General features: G+C 43.1%; 1 protein-coding gene across 18 annotated transcripts in view; it reads left to right on the top strand.

The window, feature by feature from the left end:
- Positions 1-23,315, top strand: part of PCDH15 (protocadherin related 15) — a 332,931-nt gene that overhangs the window by 166,384 nt on the left and 143,232 nt on the right. For all 18 annotated transcript variants that reach the window (XM_053948646.1, XM_053948647.1, XM_053948649.1 and 15 more), the window contains 4 exons: positions 905-1,017; positions 14,341-14,547; positions 20,729-20,863; positions 23,030-23,179. In XM_053948646.1, coding sequence (XP_053804621.1) covers positions 905-1,017; positions 14,341-14,547; positions 20,729-20,863; positions 23,030-23,179 — 605 coding nt within the window. The remainder of the gene's footprint in view (positions 1-904; positions 1,018-14,340; positions 14,548-20,728; positions 20,864-23,029; positions 23,180-23,315) is intronic.

The following is a 23,315-nucleotide window of genomic DNA, read 5'->3' as shown; positions in this document are numbered from 1 at the left end:
CCGTGCCTGGCCCTGGCTGGATGCAGGGTTTGGTAGAGCCAGGTTTGTGCTGCTCCCAGGGCAGCTTTAGGGGCTCAGGGATTTTTTGGGGGGCTCTTACCCCTTGAGGCAAGTCTGCCTTTTGCCCTCAGCTGCTGACAGGGCTGCTCCCAGACCTAACCCCCTCAAGATTTTAGGCTTATAATCGGAATTTTGGCTCCTTGGGATGCTCTCACAGTATTGCTGAGCTGGGAGTGCTGGAGTTCACTCTGTGTGGAGCACTTGGGCTTTCTGGGCTCTTTTGCACCATTTCTTTGAGAATCCCAGGGCTCAGAATTGCTGTAGCTGGGATTTTTCCCTCCTCCTGTGCCAGGCTGTGGTGCTGGCAAATTTTGCCTTTAGGCACAGGTGCATTTTTGCACAACCTTGGTACAGCCCTTCCTCCATCTCCATGGGCTCCCAAATCCATTCAGGCTCTGAGGCTTCTGTTTTCACCAGCCTGGAGAACACCCTGGAAATCCACAGCCATGAAAACACTATTTACAACTGACAATAAATTGAGATTTCATGTGGTGCTTCCTCCCCGAGGAGAAACTTTTCCCAGAAGGATTTCTAAAATAACCTATCTGTTGTTACCATATTGTTATTACTTATATATATTACTTATGTGCTATTAATAATATTCCTGTTGTTATCAAGTACTTAGGGAGTCCCAGTTGAGAGGAATCTTTGTGGTTTTGGAGAGTAAGGAAATAATATTAAACACATAACTTTATAGTATCCTTAAGCTCCATGTCCACATAATGCAATATTTTATCCTTCCAAGAACAGAATGAGGCTTTGTTCCTTTGATTAATGAGTAAAATAAACACATTGCTGAACTAAACCTTTCAGAGCTGTTCAAACCTCAATGTCTTTTTTGCAGGTACTCCTGAGGATTATCCCCAGTATTTCCATATGAATCTCACAACGGCTGAACTGACGCTCCTCAAGCCAATAAATAGGGATTTACATCAGAAATTTGACTTGGTTATTAAGGTAATTTGGGCTGCATTTTTTCAGTGTTTCTATATTCTTTGGAAAACAAAATGCTCTGGAGAAAATGTAGGGTGAGCCTGCTTGTCTCTTCTGCAGGTTTCTTTCTTTTTAGCCTTTTCCTCTTTTACCTGCTGAGCTTGGTTTGGTTGTTAGTAGGATTTTTCAGGTGGTTTTTTTTCCCCTTTTTTTCCCCTGGATTCTTTCCTGACATCCTTGTAAAATATTAGCCTCATCTTCCCTTCTCCAGATCCCTTTGTGACTCTTAGCCTGTCAGGTGTCACTTAGCTACATCAGGGGAAGAAGGGTGTGAAGCATTTGTGGAAAAGGAATGAACCCTGGTGGAGTTGTAACATTTCACATTACATTGTGTGAACAAGCTCGGCATCACTTGTCTCCTCGCTTTTTATGAGCCCTATTGCCCTAAGAATGCGGCTGGTTTCTGTTTCACAGCCCATTCTAGCAGATCATAGGAACACAGAGTGTTGTGTGAGTGGTGAATGTTCACAGAATCCCAGTGATGCCTTGAGAAGGCTGAGCTAGAGCAGAAGCCAGACAGAGCTAAAGAATAAAGCAGGGATTTATTAAAAGGATCTCCTCAATGACTCCACCTTGGGCAGCACAAGAGCCCAGCCAGGGCTGCACCCAAGATGAACCAAAATGGTCACAAAATGCACGACTGCTCACGGGCCCTCTCACTTTTAGAAGTTCTGCTCCATTTTCATATTGGAGTTAATTGTCCAATTACAGCTCCAGCCAATTAAGTCCCATCTTTTTTATTTTTCTCTCTTCAGTCTATGTTGTTTATACTGTTGGGCCTGAGATCTGGATCGTTTGTCCTTGGTCCCCAGCTAGAGAAGGAATTGTTTTGTCTCCCTACTCTGTGAAGAGACCTCACCATCCCTTAATGTGAAGCCCAGACCCACACTCTAAAGCAACACAGAATCTGAAAAACATAAAAACTAAAACCTGAGGCATCATTAGCATGGGTCAGGTTGAGGGTAGCAGTGAATAATTCATATCTGAGTAGTGAATATTCACAAAATCCCAGGGTGGCTGAGGCTGAGGGAGCTCAGTGGGCACTGGTGGCACCTCCCTGCTCCAGCAGGGCCATCCCAGAGCACAGGGCACAGCATTGTGTGCACACAGCTCTGCCCCAGCCCCAGGGAGGAGAGCCCCCAGGCTCTGTGCACAATGTGCTCAGGGCTGGGCACTGCCCAGGGAAGAAGTTGTGCCTCCTGTGCAGGGGGAATTGCTGGGCTCAGGCCCTGCCCGTGGCTCTGGTGCCATTGCTGGGCCCCGGAGCAGAGCCTGGGCCCTGCTCTGCCCCTCCCTGCACACAGGGACAGCCAGGCCTGAGGGCCCCTCTCAGCTGGGGCTCCTCTCCAGGCTGAGCAGCCCCAGCTCCCTCAGCCTTTCCTGGGCACCCAGATGCTCCAGGCCCTTGCTCAGCTCCAGCAGCTCCTGGCCCTGCTCTGCTGAGGCTCCAGAGCTGGACACAGCACTCCAGAGGTGCCTCCAGGGCCAGGATCCCTCCCTGACCTGCTGCCAATGCTCTCCTGCTGCCCATTCAGCTCCTTCTGCTGGGAAAAGCCATAAAGCACAGCCCATCCCTGGCAGTGCCCAAGGCCAGGTCGGACAGGGTTTGGAGCAACCTGGGATAGTGGAAGGTGTCCCTGTCCATGGCAGGGAGTGGCATTGGATGGGCTTTGATGTCCCTCCCAACCCAGTCCATTCCATGACTCTAAATATCCTAAGGAGTTCTAGGTTAAAACCCTGTAGCCCTTTCTTCCCAAACTTGGGCTGCACAATACAACAATTTAAAAAATCAATTAACTGTGGTGGGTGGGTATTTTCTGTGTTTAAATAGCAGCTTGGGCCATTAATGGCCATGTTTATAGGATTTAGGAGGTTCCTGTTACTGTGGTAAATGTGCAGTCAGGGAAAATAGGGAAACAGTAAGGAAAAGGATCACTCTGTAAGAATGATTATGTGCCATGTGCTAAAACAATAAAAGTTTTAATGCTGTAGCCATTGGGAAAATGGCTCAGGCTTGTACCAAATCAAACCTTCAGCCTCTTGTGTTGCGCATTTTCATTTCTTGCAGTTGTAGGATCTGATTCTGTTTTATCTGGATGGGTGCAACGTGTGATGCCTCCCTTCAAACAGAAAATCTGCTGTTTTTGCAGCATGCGCTCAGTTTAATCTTTAAAATATTCCCTCTGATATGAGAAGATCAATTTTTTTTTCCTCTGTTAAGATAATATAGAGAACTGTAAAATAGAAAAGGTGGTGAGGTCAATACAGGAATATTTGAATGCAGAAAGGAAGGTGGACCGGAAATGGGGCCCTCACCTGCATTGCTGATAAATGTTGAATTCTCAAATAGGGAGACAATGAAAAAAAATGAAAGATCTAATAAGAAATGCTGGATTTCAGCCTTCCTCTACCTCTGGAATATATTCGATTATAAGCAAGGAGCAAACCAATTTTGCCCTCCTATGGAAGCTCTTGGCACTTCCATTCCCTGCCAAGAAATGTCGGCATTATTACAACATCCTTCCAAAAAAAAAAGTGGTTTTTTGGGGGGTTCCCATTGACATTTCCATTTGGCAACAGCAAGGCTGCCAAAATATGTGGCTCAAATCTTTAAAATGAAAGGGCTTAAGTAAAATTACAGTGACATGACCACTGCACTGTAGACATGAGATTATATTCTTGCTACCAGCTCTAAAAAGTGCCAGACATGTTTTGTTTTGGTTTTTTTTAAGCATGAAGCAAATGGGAGAATTAATCAAATTGATGCACTTTGCTCCTTTCCTATTTGAGCAGGGGTTATTTATCAATCTGACAATCTAAGCTGGCATTTCCATTATGATCCATTTGCAAAGAGGATGGGCTACAGGAGGCTGGGTGTGCTGGCAGGAGCAGGGAAGTGCTCATGGATGGAATTCCTGTACTTTGGAGAATTCACCACACCTGAGGAAGAGGCAATTTTGATAAACTTGCTCATGCCGGGGGTAACTCAGTTCACAGGGACTCACTTTTGGAGTAGGCAAAGCATGAGGAGCTGCAGGAGTTTCTCCTCAGTGTTTGCAGTGGGTTGATATCCAGTAATTAAGGAAAAATCATTATATATTTGTCCATTTAGAGCTGCTATAAAACCTGTAGGAGTTGCAACAGAAAGAAAAAAAAAAAAAAAAAACTGGAGGTATTTTGATGCTAATGAAGGGCAGAGAATCCCAGACTGGTTTGGGTTGGAAGGGACCTTAAAGTCCACCCAGTGCTGCCCATGCCATGGGCAGGGACACCTTCCACTGTCCCAGGCTGCTCCAAGCCCTGCCCAATCTGGCCTTGGACACTGCCAGGGGCAGCCACAGCTGCTCTGGGGATCTGTGCCAGAACCTCCCCACCCTCATTACCTTTTCCATTCCTGGTTGTACCATTCTGGTCTCTGTTACATACCCAGGACTATGTCAGATTTTCACTCCTTTAAATAAAATGCATCTTTGTCAGATTCAAAATCGAGGGAAGCATTTTATTTCTCCTGCAAAAATTGATTTTCCTTTTCCAATAGCATTGTATTAGTGGCTAAAAATGTTTTGATTTTCAGAACATCAGGTGGAAAAATAGAGGAGTGTTTTGGTGATCTCATGTGGGCACCTGTGTACTGGTAAAATTAAACTGATCATTTTAGAGTGGTTTACATAGTTAAATGGATAGATAAATTGATTTAGTTAATTAAATTGATAGTTCTAGAGTGGATTTTCATCCAGCTTGGCTGGTCAATTCATAAACCACTGTCTGTTGTATTTGATTGTGCTTGGGAAATCAGGGAGGATTTATGTGACTTGGGCATCTCAATAAAAACTTCAATGAAATCATTTTTAAAAAATAGGGGGGAAAGAGAGAAAAAATAATATAAGACTCTCAGCTTCAAGTAACATTTGTAGCCTGACTTCTATTAATAAGATTTATCCTTGAATGTAAGAGCTTTATGGCTTGTAGTGAATACAGTCTCACAACCTAGGCTAGTGTGGTGGAACTGGATGGGCTTTAAGGCCATTCCAACCCAAATCAGTTTGGAATTCTGTGAAAAAGAATTGGTTTGTGTCCCTTGGCTGGTTTCGGTGCTTTCCCCACAGAAATGTGCTTCAACACCATGCCAGGACAACACAGAGGATTTTGAAGAATATTCTTGCATGGCATTTCTGTATCCCTGTGGTCCCAGGAGAGCTTTCAGCCAAGCTGTCATGAACCCAGTGACAGACAATTCCTCAGATACAGCTCTACAGTGGGATTGTATTTCCCTGTTGTTTAGGGGGTGGCAGAAGGTCAGAGTGGAACAGAGTGCTTGCAGTTACAGTGGTAGAGGGAAATTGGTTTCGGATCCCATTGTGCAAGAGGTGATGGAGAACGTTTCTGCTGTAACGTCTACTCTGTCTACTCTGGAATTTCTCCTGGCTGGAATTTTGGAACTGAGTGGGATTTCCAGCCAAACTGGGCAGCACAGGCAGCTCCAATCTCTGCTCACTGTGAGCAGGGACAGATCCAAGGAATGGCTGGAGCAGTGCTCAAGTGCCAGGGGAGGTTTAGGTTGGATTTCAGGGAAAGGTTCTTCCCCCAGAGGGTGCTGGCACTGCCCAGGCTCCCCAGGGAATGGACACAGCCCTGAGGCTGCCAGAGCTCCAGGAGGGTTTGGACAGCACTTCAGGGATGCCCAGGGTGGGGTTATTGGCATGTCTGGGCAGGGCCAGGAGCTAGATCCATGATTCTTGTGGGTCCTTCCAGCTCAGGATATTTTGTGGTTCTCTGATTCCTTTCTCATGGAGGTGCTTTGGATCAGAGAGATGTCCCCAGCAGTCCCAGTGTAGTTCAATATCAGAATGAATCACTCAGATTCCATTTTCTTCATGCAGGAAAAAGCTCATTCTTTATTCACATTACTCATTTTTATACAGTTTTACAGACCTCGTGTGTGACTCAGTTGGTTAGTAGCTTTCTTGCCAATTACTCTATTGGTTAGTAAAAGGTATTTTACTTGTCCATCAAATCTCTCTACTGTTAAATTGTTTTGTCTTCACTGATTCTCATGGAATGGATTTAATGTTTATACAGGAGCTGGTTGTTTTCACCCAGGAATAGATTGTTATGTTAATGAACTGTTCATACCAGGATTGCTTTCACATGGGGGCTTGCAAAGTGCTAGTTTGACAGGCCAGCCACTGATCTGACAGAGCAGGCATTTTATGTGGCCTTTCTTTTATAGTTTTTCTACCTTACTGCAACAGTTCAGCTCTTCCCAATGTCTGTGATTCTCCTGATATGGATCTCAGCAGAAACAACAGGAAGCGACACTCTCCTCACTCTGGAGATTGTTGGGTTTCTCTGATCCCAGTGGGAGCTTCATTGATCCCTCCTATCTGTTGGTCTCAGAGCTGTCAAAACATTCCTGCATTACAGGGAAAAACTGCATGGCTTCAGAAATAGTCTCAGGATCAAACTGTGGACAGACCTTGGAAGGGAGGAAATATGGATATTTATGTGCCATTTTTGGTGTGATTGCACACGGCTGTTTCCTGTTCCAAGCGGAAATACAAGGAGACTGGAAGGACATTTGCCAGCCACTGGCAAGGGCAAAAAATGATCAGGTTGAAAACACAGGGAGGTAGTGGAGGAGAGCTCTAAGCTGGAGAATCTTGGGAATGATCTCAGTGGTTGAATTCCTGAAATAATAGCTAATTCTGATCCTGAGGTATTACAGAATCATTATATTTATATATATATATATATATATATATACACACTATATGTAAAAAGTTCTGGTTATAAAGACAAGGATACAATAATGGAATCATTTAGGTTGAAAAACCCTCTGAAATAATCAATTTCAACCATTAACCCAGCCAAGCCCACCACTACTCCATGTCCCCAAGTCTTCCAAACACTTCCTGGGATGGAGCTTCCAGGGATTGACTGCAGAATTACAGAAGTACTTTGCAAGGCCAAGTGAGTTGGTGCTAAAATGGCTGATTAAAATTAGGCATGGCTTAAAATTAAAGTGAAACATGTCAGAAAGGATCACCCTAAGCTTTTATATGAAATGATGGGTTCTGGTCTGACTTGGGAATGAGATCTTGGCATTGGAACTGGGAACGGAGTGTGAAGGTGGCTCAGTGATCCAAAAAAAAAAAAAATATATATATATATATATAGGAAATGGCACATTAGAAATCATTAGTGAAAACAGAGAAAAGAATAGGGAGCAAAGCACTGCAGCTCTGAACAGATCCAGGTGTCCTGAGCACAGTGTCCCAAAAAGGACAGGGCAGGACAGAGGCTCCAGGTGAGGAAGGAAGAAGCTGGGACAGACACCTGTAAAATCCAGGGCCAGCAGTTCAGCCTCTCCTGCAGTGCCTGGGTGAGGAGTTCCCAGCTGAGACAAGGAGGTGGCAGGGTTAAAACAGACAAAATGGGCTCTTCTCAAGAAAAGAAGGTTGGGTGCAGACCTCACAGCACCTTCCAGGATCTCAGGGAAGCTGGAGAGGGACCCTGCAACAGGAACTGGAGGGACAGAACAAGGGGGAATGGGTTCAGACTGACAGAGGAGAAATCCAGATGGAACATCAGGAAGAAATCATTCCTTGTGAGGGTGGAGAGGGGCTGGGATGGAATTTCCAGAGCAGCTGTGGCTGTCCCTGGATCCCTGGCAGTGTCCAAGGCCAGGTTGGATGGGGCTTAGAGCAACCTGGGATAGTGGAAGGTGTCCCTGCCCATGGCAGGGAGTGGAATGAGATGGTTTTTAAAGTCCCTTCCCAGCCAAACTGTGATTCCTGCTATGACTCTAATTTGACAGGCAGTGCTGTGGGGCTGAATGCTGGCCTGGGCTCAAGAGGAGGCCGGGCTGGCTCATGGAAGACAAGTTTATTAATAAAAACAGAAATCCAGGGAGATCTGAGCTGTGTCTCCTTGTCTCTAGGCTCCTGTTTTGGCTGCAGCTTCAAGCATGATTTTGGAGTTGTTCTTACCGTGTTCACCAGGAGAGGTTCAGATTAGACATCAAAAAAAAATTCCTTTTTCTCTGAAAGAGTGGTCAGGCTTTGGAAAAAGTTGCCCAGGGGAGTGTTAGAGTCACCCTCTCTGGAAATGTTCAGGAGATATCAGGACGTGGCCCTTGGGGACGTGTTTTAGAGACACTGCTGGGGTTGTACTCAAAGACCTTGAAGGACTCTCCCAGCCTTGGTGATTCTGTGATTTTGTAGCTGTTTTATTCTGAATTTCAGACAGCACAATTCCAGCAGGCAATGAGGAGATACCCATCAGTTGAGGCTCACTGGACTGGAAGTTCTAGGATTAGAGAAATGCTCCATAGGTTTTAAGACATAAAAAGTCCTGAATTATCTATTTCTTTTTGTTTTCACTCCTTCAGAAACTTATCTGCAAGGTTTGGTTGATTTTTTTGCAAGAATTTCAGCCTTCAACTCCTCTCAGCCTGTTCTGGTCTCATGGCTCCATCATCTATTCACTTTTGTTTAGGTAGCTCAAAATTTCCCGTCTTCCCTTGTCGAAATTTTCTTGCATTTCAGAGGATTTGTGCTTATTCTTTGCTCCTCTAAATTTTGGGCTTTGTACTCAGGGCAACAGGTTAGAAAAAGAATGGAAAAAGTTAATTTTCATTAAAGAGTTGCTCCATCCTCTTCCTGTGCTGAAATTTTCCAAATCATTCCTGTGCATCTCCTGTAGGTGCTAAGGACAATAAGTGGGTTTTTAAATTAGTTTTTCAGAGGTTCAGCCCTTAGGTGAACTCAGAATTCAATTAATTCTCTTTGAGAGAGGCTTTTTTTCTCTCTTGGTTTTAATACAGTGATGGGATTTGATGTAGAATTAAAAATCTGCGCACAGGGACAGGGTTTGTCTTTATGATGAAGGAAAAAAATGGTCCAGGACACCCAAACTTTTCCTTTAAATCATTAAAATATTTCTTCAGATCAATAAGATTGACCTTAAATTTTGTGTCAGAGCAATGAAATCATTAAAATTAATAATTGGGGTGTCCTGTAATACTTTTATTGTCAGAAATTTCCTTTCTGCAAGAAAAAACAATCCTTTTCCGTGTAAAATTTAACATTCGGCATTTAAAACTTGGCCTAATGGCTTCATATATGTTTGGTTTTTTTTAAGGGAAGAAGAAGAGCTGTAATATTTGGAAAACAATCTGTAATTACTGTTCACTGCCCTGCAGCACCCCTGCAGGGTGCCCTGCTGCTCACCCTTTACCCATGGCCCTAAAATGGATGTTTTGGGGTTTATTTTTTTTTTTAAGCCCAGCATCCAGACATGCTTTGTGCTGATTTAATTTCCCTGTCACAGTGACACCAGTCACCTTTCTTCTGTGTTCTGAAGACATTCTGTGCTCCTTGTCCTTAAGCCAAGTTTTAGTCCAGTTCAGTGCTTTCCTTGTGCTGTACATGCTGACCTTGGGAATTAGTGCCCAATGCTAAAGTTTAGCTTAACTCTGGATAAATGCGGTCCCTCTTTTCACCCTGCCCTCCCTGTTTTACTGAATAATCTCCCCTTTCAAAGGAGCCACTTTGTCACCCTGCCCTTCCTTCCCTCTCTCCCTGCTCCCGATTTTAATCACATCCATTTCAACAATAGATCACAAAACCCCAGGATGGTTTGGCTTGGAAGGGACATTAAAGCCCATCTAGTTCCACCCTCTGCCACCTAATTTTGCTTTCCTTAAATCTGAGCTCTTCTTGGAGCTCAGTTTGCAGCTCCCCCTGCCATTCTTCCACATGGATTTGTGCACAGCCCCTCACCAGGAATAAATCCTGACATCCCAGTGTTTTTAGGATGTGTGAAGTTCATATTTGTCCCCGTGCTTCACTCTCCCCTCAGCTCCACTTGCTCATCTTCCTGTTGGGATTGGAGGGGACAGAGAACTTTTTTGGATGTTTTGTTTGTTTGTTTGGGTTTATTATTAATTTGGTTTGAGTTTGTTTTTTGTTTCAATTTGTTTGTTTGGGGTTTTTTTTTGTGTTTTTCTTTGCTTCCAGAGATGGACCTTCCCATTTTTATCAGATAAAAGATCTGGCATGAGGACAAACCTCCCATTTGGTGGGGTTTTTTAAATTTATTCCTAATTAGCCTGTTTTACACTTCAGATAATCCTGTAGTCCTGGAGAACAGGAGCAGCATGGATGTGTCCTAGCTAAAACAGTTCCATTTCCTTGCACCTTAGGACAGATTTTTTGGATGGAGGATTGCTGAAGTAGGTTCAGGGATTCCATGAAGAAATGGGAACTCTGAATTTTATCTAACGGAACCACGTTTTGCTCCTTTTTAGATGTTTCTCTAGGACAGGACCTGCTGTTTTGGCAGTGAGAAGGGACATTGGGAACTGGCTGGAGAATATTCCAGCTCAGGTTAGTGCTGAGGAGCTCTATTTGATCCCTGTGGGTTCTTTCCAGCTTGGAATTGCACTCAGTGATCCCTGTGGGTTCTTTCCAGCTTGGAATTGCACTCAGTGATATCTGTGGGGCCTTTCCAGCTTGGAATTTTCTGTGCGTCCATAAGGGAGCCTTTTGCGCTGCTCTAATTGCTCATTTTTTGGGGGAACTGTTTCATCTGCTGCTTTCAAGGAGTGAATTTCCTATTGGTCCTGTTAACTCCCACAGCCTCCCATTCACTCTTCACCCCTTGCATCCCTCCTGGAACTGCTTTCCTGTCATCTCCAGCCACCTTCCATCAGGATAGAATTATGGACACTATAAATACAAGCAGGTTCAGCACAGATGATGCAATAAAAACAGTTAAATAATCTGTGAGAATTAATATACATTTCACATAATTTTTTTTTGGTTTTGTTTTTTTTTTTTTTTCCTTTAGCTGCTCTTAACTACTGAGTTGTACCAGAATTTAATCCTGTTCTGGTTTTTTTGTGTCTTGGTAGAAGTGTGAAGGTCACGTCCTTGGGGTTATTTGAGAGATCCCTCATTATTTTGACACTAAAACATTTTCTCTGGAGGACTGGAACTCAAATGTTTTGTGGCTTAGATACCGGTGCCTTTCTGGGTCAAGAAAATGTAAATTGTTTGCTGTTTGTGCTCCAAAATATGTGTGAGGAAACAACCTTTGGCCAGCAAGTCCAGGCAAGTGTTTAACAGGGCAATGTGAGGGAAAAGGATTTGCACTCTCAGTATAGGACTCAATGTCTGGAACAACTCTCATAAGGTATAACTTCATCTCTTAAAAAAAAAAATACAGCAAAACCAAAAATAGCAGAAAAATCACCCCCAAACCACCACAAAACAAAGAAGCAAAAAAAAAACCCCAAACCACCACACAAAGGAAAACCCCAAGAAATGGGGCACTAGAGCAAAAATTGTCAATGTTACAGTTTTTTTTAATATTTTTGGAACCTTATGAAGGGGCTGTGTTGAGTTCTGCTTGTAGTCAGGTGCTGCTTCTAGGACTGATTTCATGGAACATTTGGAAGCAAATCAATTCCTCACGTAGTAATTTGAAATTCCTTGTTTCAAACAAAAGGCAAAAAGAAGTGGCTGCTTGCAAAGCTTCCTTCTTTTCCTTAAATAGTGGTGTCTTTGGAAACAGAAAAATGAAATTAATCCATCATTTTGACTGGCGAGCATGAAGGAAAACTGAAGTGATTTTGAGTGGAAATGCTCAGTGAGGAAGGACTCCTTTGCTTTGTTATTTTGGGCTCCAGGGTTTCAAATGTGAAGTCCAATTTTGGGAGCAAACAACTCTTTGTGTTTGGCTATGTGTAATTCTCAGCACTTCAACAAAGCCTGCAACATCTTCCTGGGTGAATATTCCTGCTTTTATCCCAGAATGAGGTCCAGCCTTACATGGACATTAAAGCAAGGCCATTATTGTGGTGTTTCAAGCTGTTCAGAAGATTGAGACCCTCTGTTGTTTGCATATTCCTTTTTTTTTTTTTTAGGATCTCTTAAAGCAAGGAACATTAAGTGTTGTTATAAACTCACAGGGGTTGTATGGAAACTTAGGGGCAAGAAGGGACCAATTTTACTTGAAAAAGCAGAATAAAAGAGTATTTAATGATGAACAACCATTGTTAGCCCTGTGGGGGAGAGACCTGGAGGGGCTGGAGCGTGGCCAGGGAAGGGAACGGAGCTGGGGAAGGGGCTGGAGCCCCAGGAGCGGCTGAGGGAGCTGGAAAGGGGCTCAGCCTGGAGAAAAGGAGGCTCAGGGGGGACCTTGTGGCTCTGCACAACTCCTGCCAGGAGGGGACAGCCAGGGGGGGTCGGGCTCTGCTGCCAGGGAACAGGGACAGGCCAAGGGGAAACGGCCTCAAGCTGTGCCAGGGGAGGCTCAGCTTGGACAGCAGCAGGAATTTCTGCATGGAAAGGGTGCTCAGGCCTTGGCAGGGGCTGCCCAGGGAGCTTTGGAGTGCCCATCCCTGGAGGTGTCCCAGGAAGGGCTGGAGGTGGCACTCAGTGCTCTGGGCTGGGGACAAGGTGGGCACTGGGCACAGATGGAACTCCATGATCCTGGAAGTCTTCCCATCCTAAGAGATTCCAGGATTCTGTGATTCCATAATGTATCTGCTGATAAAGTAGAATCCCAGCAGTGTGTGTTGCTTGAGGAGCAGACTTTTTCTGGGTTTTTCTGTCCTGCTTTCAGTACCTTAAGTTGGGCAGAAATTCCATCTCGGGACATTTTGAGCTTGACCTCCCTCGGTCAGAAGCCAGAGTCCTGCCAGGTAATTTTGGTGATGTTGATTTTGACCCATGTAGTTTGTCTTCATTCTGTGGGGCATCGACTGGACTGGAGCCTGGGACATTTTTTCCTGTTGTTCAAGAGTAATCCACATATATTTAAAAAAGAAAAATCCATTTTTTCCTAAAATCTGGGAATGATTTTTTAATGGGTTACTTAAGGTGTTGTTGCCTCCTTTGAAGAAAATAACAGTTTTTATGCTTACATTTCTTTTTATTTGGACTAGAAGTTTTTAATACTTCTTTTTATTTAATAGAGTTTTTATCATTACCAAATTATTGCTGTTTTATAAGCAAAGAGAATTAACATTTTTTCTGACCAAGAAAAGGTGTGTGAATAAGAAATGTTTAAAAACTTTGATGAAGTCAAAGGGGTTTTTCCAGACTGAGATTTCTTGGACTCTCCATTTGAAAAAGAGGAATTATCTGTTTGAAAGAGGTGAAATACCAGATTAGAAGTAAAACCTCTGCAAACAGAAAGTCCTGTTAACAACAGGAATTTAGGAATCTCTCTGTTGTGATCCAGGGTCTGTGTGAATCCAGATTTTGGGAATACAAATTTTGGCCATAGGAACAGGAAGCTCGCTTTCAATGCCCTACTGTTGTCTTGCTGCAGTGTCATGTGCAGGACTGTAATTAAAGCTGGTTTGCTTTATAAACTGGAGACCAAATTACTTTTCATCTCCTAATTGCTTTGTTTCTTTGCTTTAATTAGTTGTTGGTTGGGAGGTTACAGGAAAAGAAAGCAGGATCATAGGTTTTTATAGGATTAGCACCCTGGCATGGATAATTAGTTCTTTTATCTTTAGGAAGTTTGAGAATAAGAGTAAACCAGGTGAAAAATATCAGGGAGTGACTCCTGGATTGAGATGTGGGGGTTATTCATGGAAGTAAAGAATTTTGCTGGACACATCCAGAAATTCCCTGGCACACGATGCCCAGAGCAGCTGTGGCTGCCCCTGGATCCCTGGAAGTGTCCCAGGCCAGGCTGGATGGGGCTTGGAGCAGCCTGGGATAGTGGAAAGTGTCGTGCCCATGGCAGGGGTGGAATGGGATAAGCTTTATATCCCTTCCAACCCAAACCAGTGTGGGATTTAAAAATAGACAAAATCTAAATTAAAATCCCACTCAGGTAACGAGGTGGATTTGGGGAAAGATGGAAAAAAATGTGTCCATTTGTGTCCAAAATGTGTCCAAATGTGTGCTATTCACACCTTTTGGGTTTAACTCTCTTGCTGCTGCTGTGAGTTGTGCTGTACAATCAGCATTCCCAGTTTTCTTTCATGCCTCAGAGATTTTTCCAAAAGCCTCAGTCCTGAGAGTTTAAGGAGCTGTGTTAGCACAAGGATTGGTTTTCTTGTGACTGTGATGGAAGGTGATCCTGTTCTTGTGTCCTAGCTAATTTTTAGTTGGTATTTCTCTTTTCCATCATGTTGAATTCCATAGTGGGGGGACCTGAGAAAAAAAGTCAATTTTTTAACTGAATTATGACTCTTAAGTAGAACCATCCCCAGTCTCTGCTCATAACTGGGAACCTTTGACAAATGAGGTGATTTTTTAGGCTGAACAAGACAATGGCCATCCTCTCCCTGCCTTTGCCAATCTCCACATCGAGATCCTGGATGAGAACAACCAGAAGCCTTACTTCACAAGGTCTACCTACGAGGGCTTCATCCTGGAATCCTCCCCGGTGGGAACGACCATCTCGGATAACCGGAACCTGACCTCCCCCCTGCAGGTTGTGGTGCTGGACAACGACGTGGAAGAGGTACAGTTGGTTCTTTTGGGGTGGTTGCAGTTTTATTATTTTTAAAGTTCTTTTTTTGTTGTTGTTGTTGTTGTTTTTTTTTTATTGAGACAAACCTATTTAGATCCATGAATACTAAAAAAAATTATCATCTTAATTTCATTATGATTTTTTGGTTCATTCGGAGTTCAAACAGGCTTGGAAGTGGATGTTTTCTGATCTGTGTTTTGCTCACCTCTCAGGAATACTCTGTTCTGTTCAAGGTGGTGAATGCTCAGTGCACAGAGGAATCAAAATGCATTATGTGACAGAGATCAGCCTGCCCCACACCATGGAAATGGGAGAGGGGAGCTCAGAGAGAAAGGAATTCCTCATTTGAACCAAAAAGAGGAAGAGGAATAAGAGGAAGAGCAGGAGGCTGAAAGTTCATTGCATTCTTTGCTCTGCCAGATGTTGACGTAACATTACTCAGAGTAGAAGTCAGGCATCTCCAGAGGAATAGTAACCAAGTAGTAACATCTATTTTGAGGCTTTCTTCTTGTTGTGGAGTTCTGCTCTCACTGGGAGAGAGAAAGAAACTCAGGTGGATTAACATCTAAATGAATATGAATGGAGAGGAGCTTTTTCAAGGGTGTGCAGTGATACAAGGGGGGACGGCTTCCCAGTGCCAGAGGGCAGGGATGGATGGGATATTGGGAAGGAATGTTCCCTGTGAGCCTGGGGGGGACCTGTGAGATTCCCAGAGCAGCTGTGGCTGTCCCTGGATCCCTGGAAATGCCCAAGGCCCGGTTGGCGCAGCCTGGGACAGTGGAAGGTGTCCCTGCCCATGGCAGGGGTGGCACTGGATGGGCTTTAAGGTCCTTCCAACCCAAACCAGTCTGGCATTCTGTGGCACACAGAGATATGCCTGCAGCCAGATGGGATCAGCCTCCTCCTTGGGTGGAAATATTCCATGTTCCTGTTCCTTTGGCATCACCTGGTTCATGCACAGCCCTTTCCAAAGCCATGGCATGATGCAGGTGTAATATGGGTGTGAGAGAACCAGATGGAAGTGCCTGTGTTTCAATTCATGTGCCAGGGATTCACTGGGTGCTTCTAACCTGCTATGGACAGGAAAATTCACAGAATTCCAGCTGGGAGTGCAGCAATTGCACAGAGCTCCCATATAAAATGGCCAAACCCTAAAATTGCTCCTCATGGAGCTGGATGGGAGGGGGCTCAGGGTAGGATTGCTGGCAGAGGTAATGGTCATTAACTTCTGCAGGTCTCAGTGTCCTTATGGTTTCATTGTAGCTCAGTAAATTAATGTATTTAGGAATATATTTAAATTTAAGGATTGCTGATGAGACACTGAGACGAACCCCCTCTGTCCTGGTGCATCCCAGTTCCCAGTGGTGACTCTGGTCAGACATAATGAATTCTGCCTGCTAATTGAAATATTAAAATGACCCCATGTCCTCAGGTAAATGCAGAAAGAATTAACTGGCTCACTTAACTGGGTGTCTGAGGAAAAAAATGAACAAAACCCACTCCAAATTGAAACCCTGTGGGAATATAACAGAGTCCTGCTATAAACCTTGCAGAAATTAATTTATAGATGGGACATTGCAAACAGACCTTTCAGTAGAGAAGCACTGCCAAGTGCTGATATAATTAAGTGCTCTGTTTAAATGGCATAAATTAAATTAAGTTACAGGAGTACCTTAAGACCTGAGCAAACCAAAGCTGAGATGAGGAACTTAAACTGTGTGAGCTGAGAGCTCTTTACATAAGGCTTCCCAAGCCTCTTTTTCTCCTTCCTCTTCAGTTTTTATGGGAGAGGATTCATTTATCCAGTGGTTAGGGTTGGTGGTAAAGCAGCACTGAGTAAGAATCATGGAGTGGGAGGGACCTTAATGTCCATCCAGTGCCACCCCTGCCATGGGCAGGGGCACCTTCCACTGTCCCAGGTGCTCCAAGCCCCATCCAACCTGGCCTTGGCGTTTCTGGGTTATCTCATGCAGGACCCAATGATCTTTGTGGGTCTCTTCCACCTCAGGACATTGTGTTTCTCTGGTTGTTTGTTTTTTTTTTTTTCAGAGAACTTGTGGGGCATGTGAAAGAATTTTACTTAAGGATGTCTTGGCAGCAAGACAAGCAAGCAGGCTTGTCTCAAGCAGGCAGAGCAAGTAATATATAAAATAAGTTTTAAATGCAGTTACAAGTGCAGGTTATGAATTTTCAATAATATATCTAAAGAAGGAAAAAGAATATATATATTTTTTTTTAACCAGGAGAGCTGAAGCATTTTAAATACCAAAGTGTTTTTCTCTGATGTTTGCCTGATTGCTTCTATCACTCCCAGTTTTTGTTTGAAATTGTTTTGCAGTCAGTGCTCTCTCAAGGGGACAGTTCTGCTGACCCTGGGGCAGCCCTGCTGTGACACTCCAACAGCTGTAATAACTCAGGAAATATCCTTCACAGAATGAAATAGCCCATTAATATCATTATTAAAACAAACAGAAGATTAAGGCAAAGACAAAAAGTTGCTTTCATTCCTATAGGATTTTTAAAGATTGGGGTTAATTTTTTTTTTCTCTTTACACTTAAGGGAAACCAGAAATATTAACACTGAATTGCACTGTGTGTCTTCCTTGATTATTTTAGGATGAATATCTCATGGTTTCTGCCTTCTGATACTCCCAGGAAACAACTCCTGCCCAATATCCCATCCATCCCTGCCCTCTGGCAGGGGAAGCCATTCCCTGTGTCCTGTGCCTCCATCCCTTGTCCCCAGTCCCTCTCCAGTTCTCCTGGAGTTCCTTTAGGCCCTGCAAGGTGCTCTGAGCTCTCCCTGGAGCCTTCTCCTCTCCAGGCGAGCACCCCCAGATCTCCCAGCCTGGCTCTAGAGCAGAGGGGCTCCAGCTCCCCATGGCCTCCTCTGGACTCATTCCAACAGATCCACACCTTTCTTGTGTTGGGAAGACAGAATTCCCCTTGCTTCCCACAAGGCTCTGGATCTCAGATTTTTCCAGTTGAACGTGGGAAAGATTTTCTCCTTTCATTCAGAAACAAGGACAGATGCTGGAAACAGCTTTCCAACAAAACAAATTTTTCATGGACGTTTCAGTGCTGATCATCCTCCACTTGAAAATGTTGGAGAACTCAGCTGTGCCATCAAAGTGTCTTTGCTGTCACTGCAGCTTTTAGGGGATGAGTCTGTGCTGCAAATTATGAAGTCTGAGCAGTTTGGGTACTCTTGGAACTTGTTCTGGCTGCCCTGGAGAATTTCACAACCAAATTGACCCTGTCCAAAAACTTTTGGGATTGTTGAAACACGCACAGAATTTATACTTTCGCCTGCTCAGTCTTGGCAATATCATCATTATCCCCAATAGTTTTGGTTTCATCTTCATCAGTTTTAGAAAACTGTTTGCTTTGGGCAGAGTTGTAACCCCTGGTGGGATGTGAGGAGCAGCAGGAATGGAACATCCACGTCCATGCAGGAGTTTCTCCAAAGAGTTTTCAAGCAGAACACACTTGAGCCCAGGAATTGTTTATTGGGTGCAGCATTTTGTGTGTCTCATTTTGTTGGTTTTTTTTGTCTGTAACCACGAATCCCCCAAATGTTCTGCCGTCCCTCCGTCCCAGGTTTGTGCTTCCTCAAGTGTTCATTTTGTGTTTTCCTTTATAGGTCCCACCAGGTGCCTTCCCCGTAGGTATTGGGTGTTATGTGTGCAAAACACCTTTTTTGGATTTAATTGTGTGATTTTTTCCTTTCTTTCCTCCCTCATTTCTCCCTGCCCTGATGGTGTTTGAGGCTGGGACTCTCCCTTGGTTTGTGAAGCCTGCAAAGAGACATTTAAACACATTGGACCCAATTTAGGGCATAAAGTCATGCATTGTGGTTGATTAATGTTCATTAAATTATTACAAGTCTTCAAAGACATCCTGAGTATTACAAAAGTGCTTTTTTAAATTCAAAAGCACCTCAGGTTTGAACTGTGTGCTTGAAATGCTCCTTGCAGGTAGCATGTGAACTCTTGTGTGGATTGTGATCATTTTCTACTTAAAATTCCACATTAAACAATTTATCAGAGACCAGCCTTGTCTCCGTGACCCAGTAATGTCACCAGAAATCACAATGCTGAAATCCACACCCCAAAATAAAATTATTTTAAAAAAATGAATTATTGAAAATTGTGTTGGCAGTGTAGCTGGAGTTGTTCTCTCTCACATTAAATGTTCAGTTAAGCCAAGCTGACTTTTCAGGCAGCATAAAATGGGATAATAATATCCAAGATCCCTGACAATAATGTCAAATATCCCTGGTAATAATGTCCAAGCATAACAATGCTTTTCCAGATGAAGGGAATAAATTGCTCAGTGGCACTGACATGCCTGGGAGGTGGTAAAATAAGCATTGATTGCTGTAAAGGCTATTACCTTCCATATTAGGAGAACATTTCTAAGACAAGGATAGCAAAGGAATAGGACACATTACTTACTCCAGGAGGGTTTGGGATCTCCATCATTGGCTTTTCTGAGGAATAAATCAGGAAAAAAGTGCTGTTTATTAGTGTTCAAAAGGACATGAAAGCAAGAACTGCAACACTAACTAGGGTTTTGTAAATTAAATTCTTAACGGACTTTATAATGTCTACAAAGTGAGCAATTATGGGCAATTACCTAAGTTTTCCTGGAATGAAGAGGTTGCTGTTTGCATTGCTGGCTGTAAAATGGATTTTCATTTTCCTGGGAGCTGCAGTTGCAGCTTTAGGCACTGAGGAACCACTGGTGTGGAACGCTTGGATAATTCTTTCCCATGGCTTCCCGGAATGTTTTCTCATTTAAATTGTGGAATATTTGCTTTTTGGGATTTGATTTGGCTTGTTTAAAGCAGTTTCTGTCTGTCCTGGTGCCACCTGGTGCAGGTTAGGGTTGGGGACCTATCCTGTGTTCCCAAGGATTTTAATCCTCCAGGAATGGCACTAATGGAGTGATTCTTCCAGAAGAGCTTTGGATTCAGAAAGAGTTCAGAGAAGTTATGTTCCTTTGGGGATTTTTTACTGAATTCAGCTTTCCTCCTCTTGGGATTGTTTCTGGAATTCAGCTGGCTCTCCCTACAGCCTCCTCTGTAGGGATGGGATTTGCAGAATGACGTTGGGAAGCAGCTGGTAAAATCCTGGATTTTCTGTCATTGCTGGTACCACTCCTCTGGTTCCTCATCTCCACATTCCTGGGGCAGTTTAAAGCAGTTTTTATAGGACTTGTCTCCCAGCCTTTTGTATTTTCCTGGAATTTGCATTCCCCTACCAACAGAAACAAACTGTAACTCATGAGTGAGAGCAGCAGGAAGTCAGGTTAAATCAACCAGATTATGGACAAGCATACAAAAAGTTTTTGGAATACTTCTGTTATTAGTTATTATTCTGTTATTATTATTACTTGTTCTTGTTGTGGGCAACAAGAAGAAATGTAGTTTGTTTGAAAATTTGACTCATGTAGAGCCTAATCAATTAAATAACTCAAAAACACCTTGAAAGAGGTGGAAATCAGGAGTGACCCAAGCCCTCAAGAAGCCATAAGTAAATTTAAAGGCTTTTTACCTTAAAATGTTACTTTTCAGTTCATTTATTATGTTTTCCCCCCAACAACTGAGAGGTTCCTAATTCTGCATCAATACATTTGGATTCTTTCTGGGACCTAAAGAGATCCCCTGAGCTGCCTTTATTTCCTGAAATACTTCACCACATGTCATTCTCTTTGTTCAGTGCACCAACCCAGCTGTTTCATTGCTCTGTTAATCAAGTTCAGCTTCTTTGGGGTTTTAATATGAAGATAAATGCTTGAATCTGGTTTCTTATATTAAGAATCTATATAATCATATATTATGTGTCTGGCTTAAAAAGTACTGGTTTATGGGGGGAAAAAAGGCACTTATTTAAAACCACTACAAGTACTTGTTTGCAATTGGATTTTCTTAATCTAGTGGTTTTTAATACATTTTTCATCAAGAAGATTAGGTTTTTAGGCCAGCAGTGATTCTTTTTTTTCTTACCTTTTTTTTTTTACAGGTTTTAGATTTGTAGTCACAGCATTTGTGCTTACTTAGGTTTCAACTAAAACAAGGACTTGCTGCGAGTTGGAGACTTAATTGGAGATTTAATGTCCCTCTGAATTTATAATAAAATGCTTTTTTTACCCTTGATATCGTTGAAAGACCAAGGATCCACAGCTCCATCTCTTCCTGAACGACTACACCACGTTTTTCACTGTGACTCAGAGTGGCATCACCCGCTACCTCACCCTGCTGCAGCCCGTGGACAGGGAGGTCCAGCAGATCTACACCTTCTCCGTAAGTTAAAAGAATACAACTCTGTCACATCCAAAAGCTATTTATCTCCAAGTTTCATAGCAAAATTGAAAGGTCTGCTCATTATAGTGGCCCCTGTTGTGGGCAATTATTATCTGTAGGGTGTAAATTTCCATCAGACATCAGCACCGCATCGTTTATTTTTTTGCAAATGGAAAAATGATGATTCCTGAACAAAAATCTTGCTCAAACATAAAACAATAAGGCCACAGGTTCATGAAAGGAGAATACAAGAAAACAAGGCATCATTTCTGTGCCTCTGACAGATATCCAGAGGTTTAGGTTGGATATTAGGAAAAATGTGTTCACTGAAAGGGTTGTCCAGCCCCAGCACAGCTGCCCAGGGCAGTGGTGGAGGCACCATCCCTGGAGGGATTTAACAGACGTGAGGATAGAGCATCTGGGGACATGGGGCAGTGGTGGCCTTGGCACTGCTGGAGGAATGGTTGGACTCGATCTTGGAGACCTTTCCAACTAAAAGGAATTTATGATTCTATGCTGATCAAGTCAAGGCTCTTCTTTAGAATATAACTGCTGCAAAACATTATAATATATTGCAGTAATTATATTATATATGCTAGAATTCATTAATTCTTATTAATTAATAATTTATTATTAATAATTTTATAATTATAATTATCATTAATTAATATTAATATATATTAATTAATTGTTTCTTATTAATATTGCATTATAGATAATATAACATTACAATATTCAAATATAATTTGCTGCAAAACAAACTCTGCATCCATAGAGCTGCAAGTAAATAAAATCCTCTGCCTTCTGCTTTGTTAACAAAATACTACCATGCCTTGAGGATGTTGTCTCGGGTTTTGCCCCCACAAAAATGTAATTGCCTAATCTGTCTTACCCAATCAGCACAGTGTCCCAGTATTTTGTTTATCAGCTGCCCAGAAGAGAGAGAGCAGTGAAGGATGAGTTGGTTGAGAGCAGCTTTTTAGATTCTCCTGCCAGCACTTTCTCCATGGCCCCAGGATTGGTGCCTGTTCCTCATCCCAGAGCAGGATCTGAGCCCTCTTTTTTATTCCTGGCCTTGTTTTTCTCATTGCCTTTTTCTCCTCATCTCTGGAGCCAGGAGTATGAGACTTAAAAAAGCTTAAATGGATTTAGTATTCCCTCAGATTGTGGGTGAACCCCTTAACAGCCCCACAGAGATTTGGAAATGGGCTGTAGGCAAACCCAGTCCTTCTCCAGGGGTTCCCACTCTGTGCCTCCCTACTTTCTGTCCATTTTCATTGGAAAGGAGAGCTCAGATTTCCTCTGTGGAATAAGAAGAACCTCCAGCTCTGTAATTCCCACCTCAAAATGTTGTCTGGGAGGTCTGATGCCTTGAGAAGGCTGCCCTAGCGCAGAGGCTAAAAAGAGTTAAAGAATAAAGCAGGGATTTATTAAAAGGATCTCCTCAATGGCTCCACCTTGGGCAGCACAAGAGCCCAGCCAGGGCTACACCCAAGATGAACCAAAATGGTCACAAAATGCATGACCGCTCATGGGGGCTCTCACTTTTAGAAGTTCTGCTCCATTTGCATATTGGAGTCAATTGTCCAATTCCAGCTTTAGCCCGTGAACTCCCATCCTTCTTGTTTTTCTCTCTCCAGCCCACGTTGTTTGTGCTCTTGGGCCTGAGATCTGGATCATTTGTCCTTGGTCCCCAGCTAGAGAAGGAATTGTTTTGTCTCCCTACTCTGTGAAGAGAGCTCACCATCCCTTAATGTGAAGCTCAAACCCACACACTAAAGCAGCACAGAATCTGAAAAATATAAAAGCTAAAACCTGAGGCATCAGGTTTAACAGAGCTCCTGGGTGTAGTGATACCCAGGTGAGACTCCATGAACTCAACAGCTCCAATCCCAGCCCCATCCCTGGAAAATTCCAAGTTATTCCTTCTCACTTCTACACTGGAAAGGTTTGGATGCGTTTGCTTTGCTAATGCCTTGAGTCTTGCACGTGCAGGCTCAAGCTCTGCTGATTCCTCCTGTAACTGTAAATGCAGAGAGAAATAAAATGCTGATTTTGGGTTGTCAGGCTGTATTTTCTCCTGTTGGGATTGGATTTCTCTTGGAACTGTACATAGAACACACCATTAAAATACCTTCCTGTCTTGCTTTTTTTATCCCTTTGAAGATGACAGCTTCTGATGGAGTCCAGGAGAGTGTCCCAGTGACTGTCAACATCCTGGTGATCGATGCAAACGATAATTCCCCAACCTTCTCCAACATTTCCTACAATGTCAAGATCTATACGGATATGAAGCCTGGGGAAGGTGTTATAAAGGTAATTTCAGGGCTTTTATTACCTTTGTTAACTCACTTTTTGTTAGCAGTTCATGCCTTGTTCATCTCAATTGGGAATGCATTGAAACTAACTGGAAATGAAGTTTGTGTATCTGCATCCACTTCATTAATTAAAT

Source organism: Vidua chalybeata, chromosome 8 (assembly GCF_026979565.1).
Source record: "Vidua chalybeata isolate OUT-0048 chromosome 8, bVidCha1 merged haplotype, whole genome shotgun sequence".
Taxonomy (NCBI): domain Eukaryota; kingdom Metazoa; phylum Chordata; class Aves; order Passeriformes; family Viduidae; genus Vidua; species Vidua chalybeata.
The sequence above is the reverse complement of the archived record's forward strand: the minus strand, read 5'-3'. Positions and strand labels throughout refer to the sequence as shown.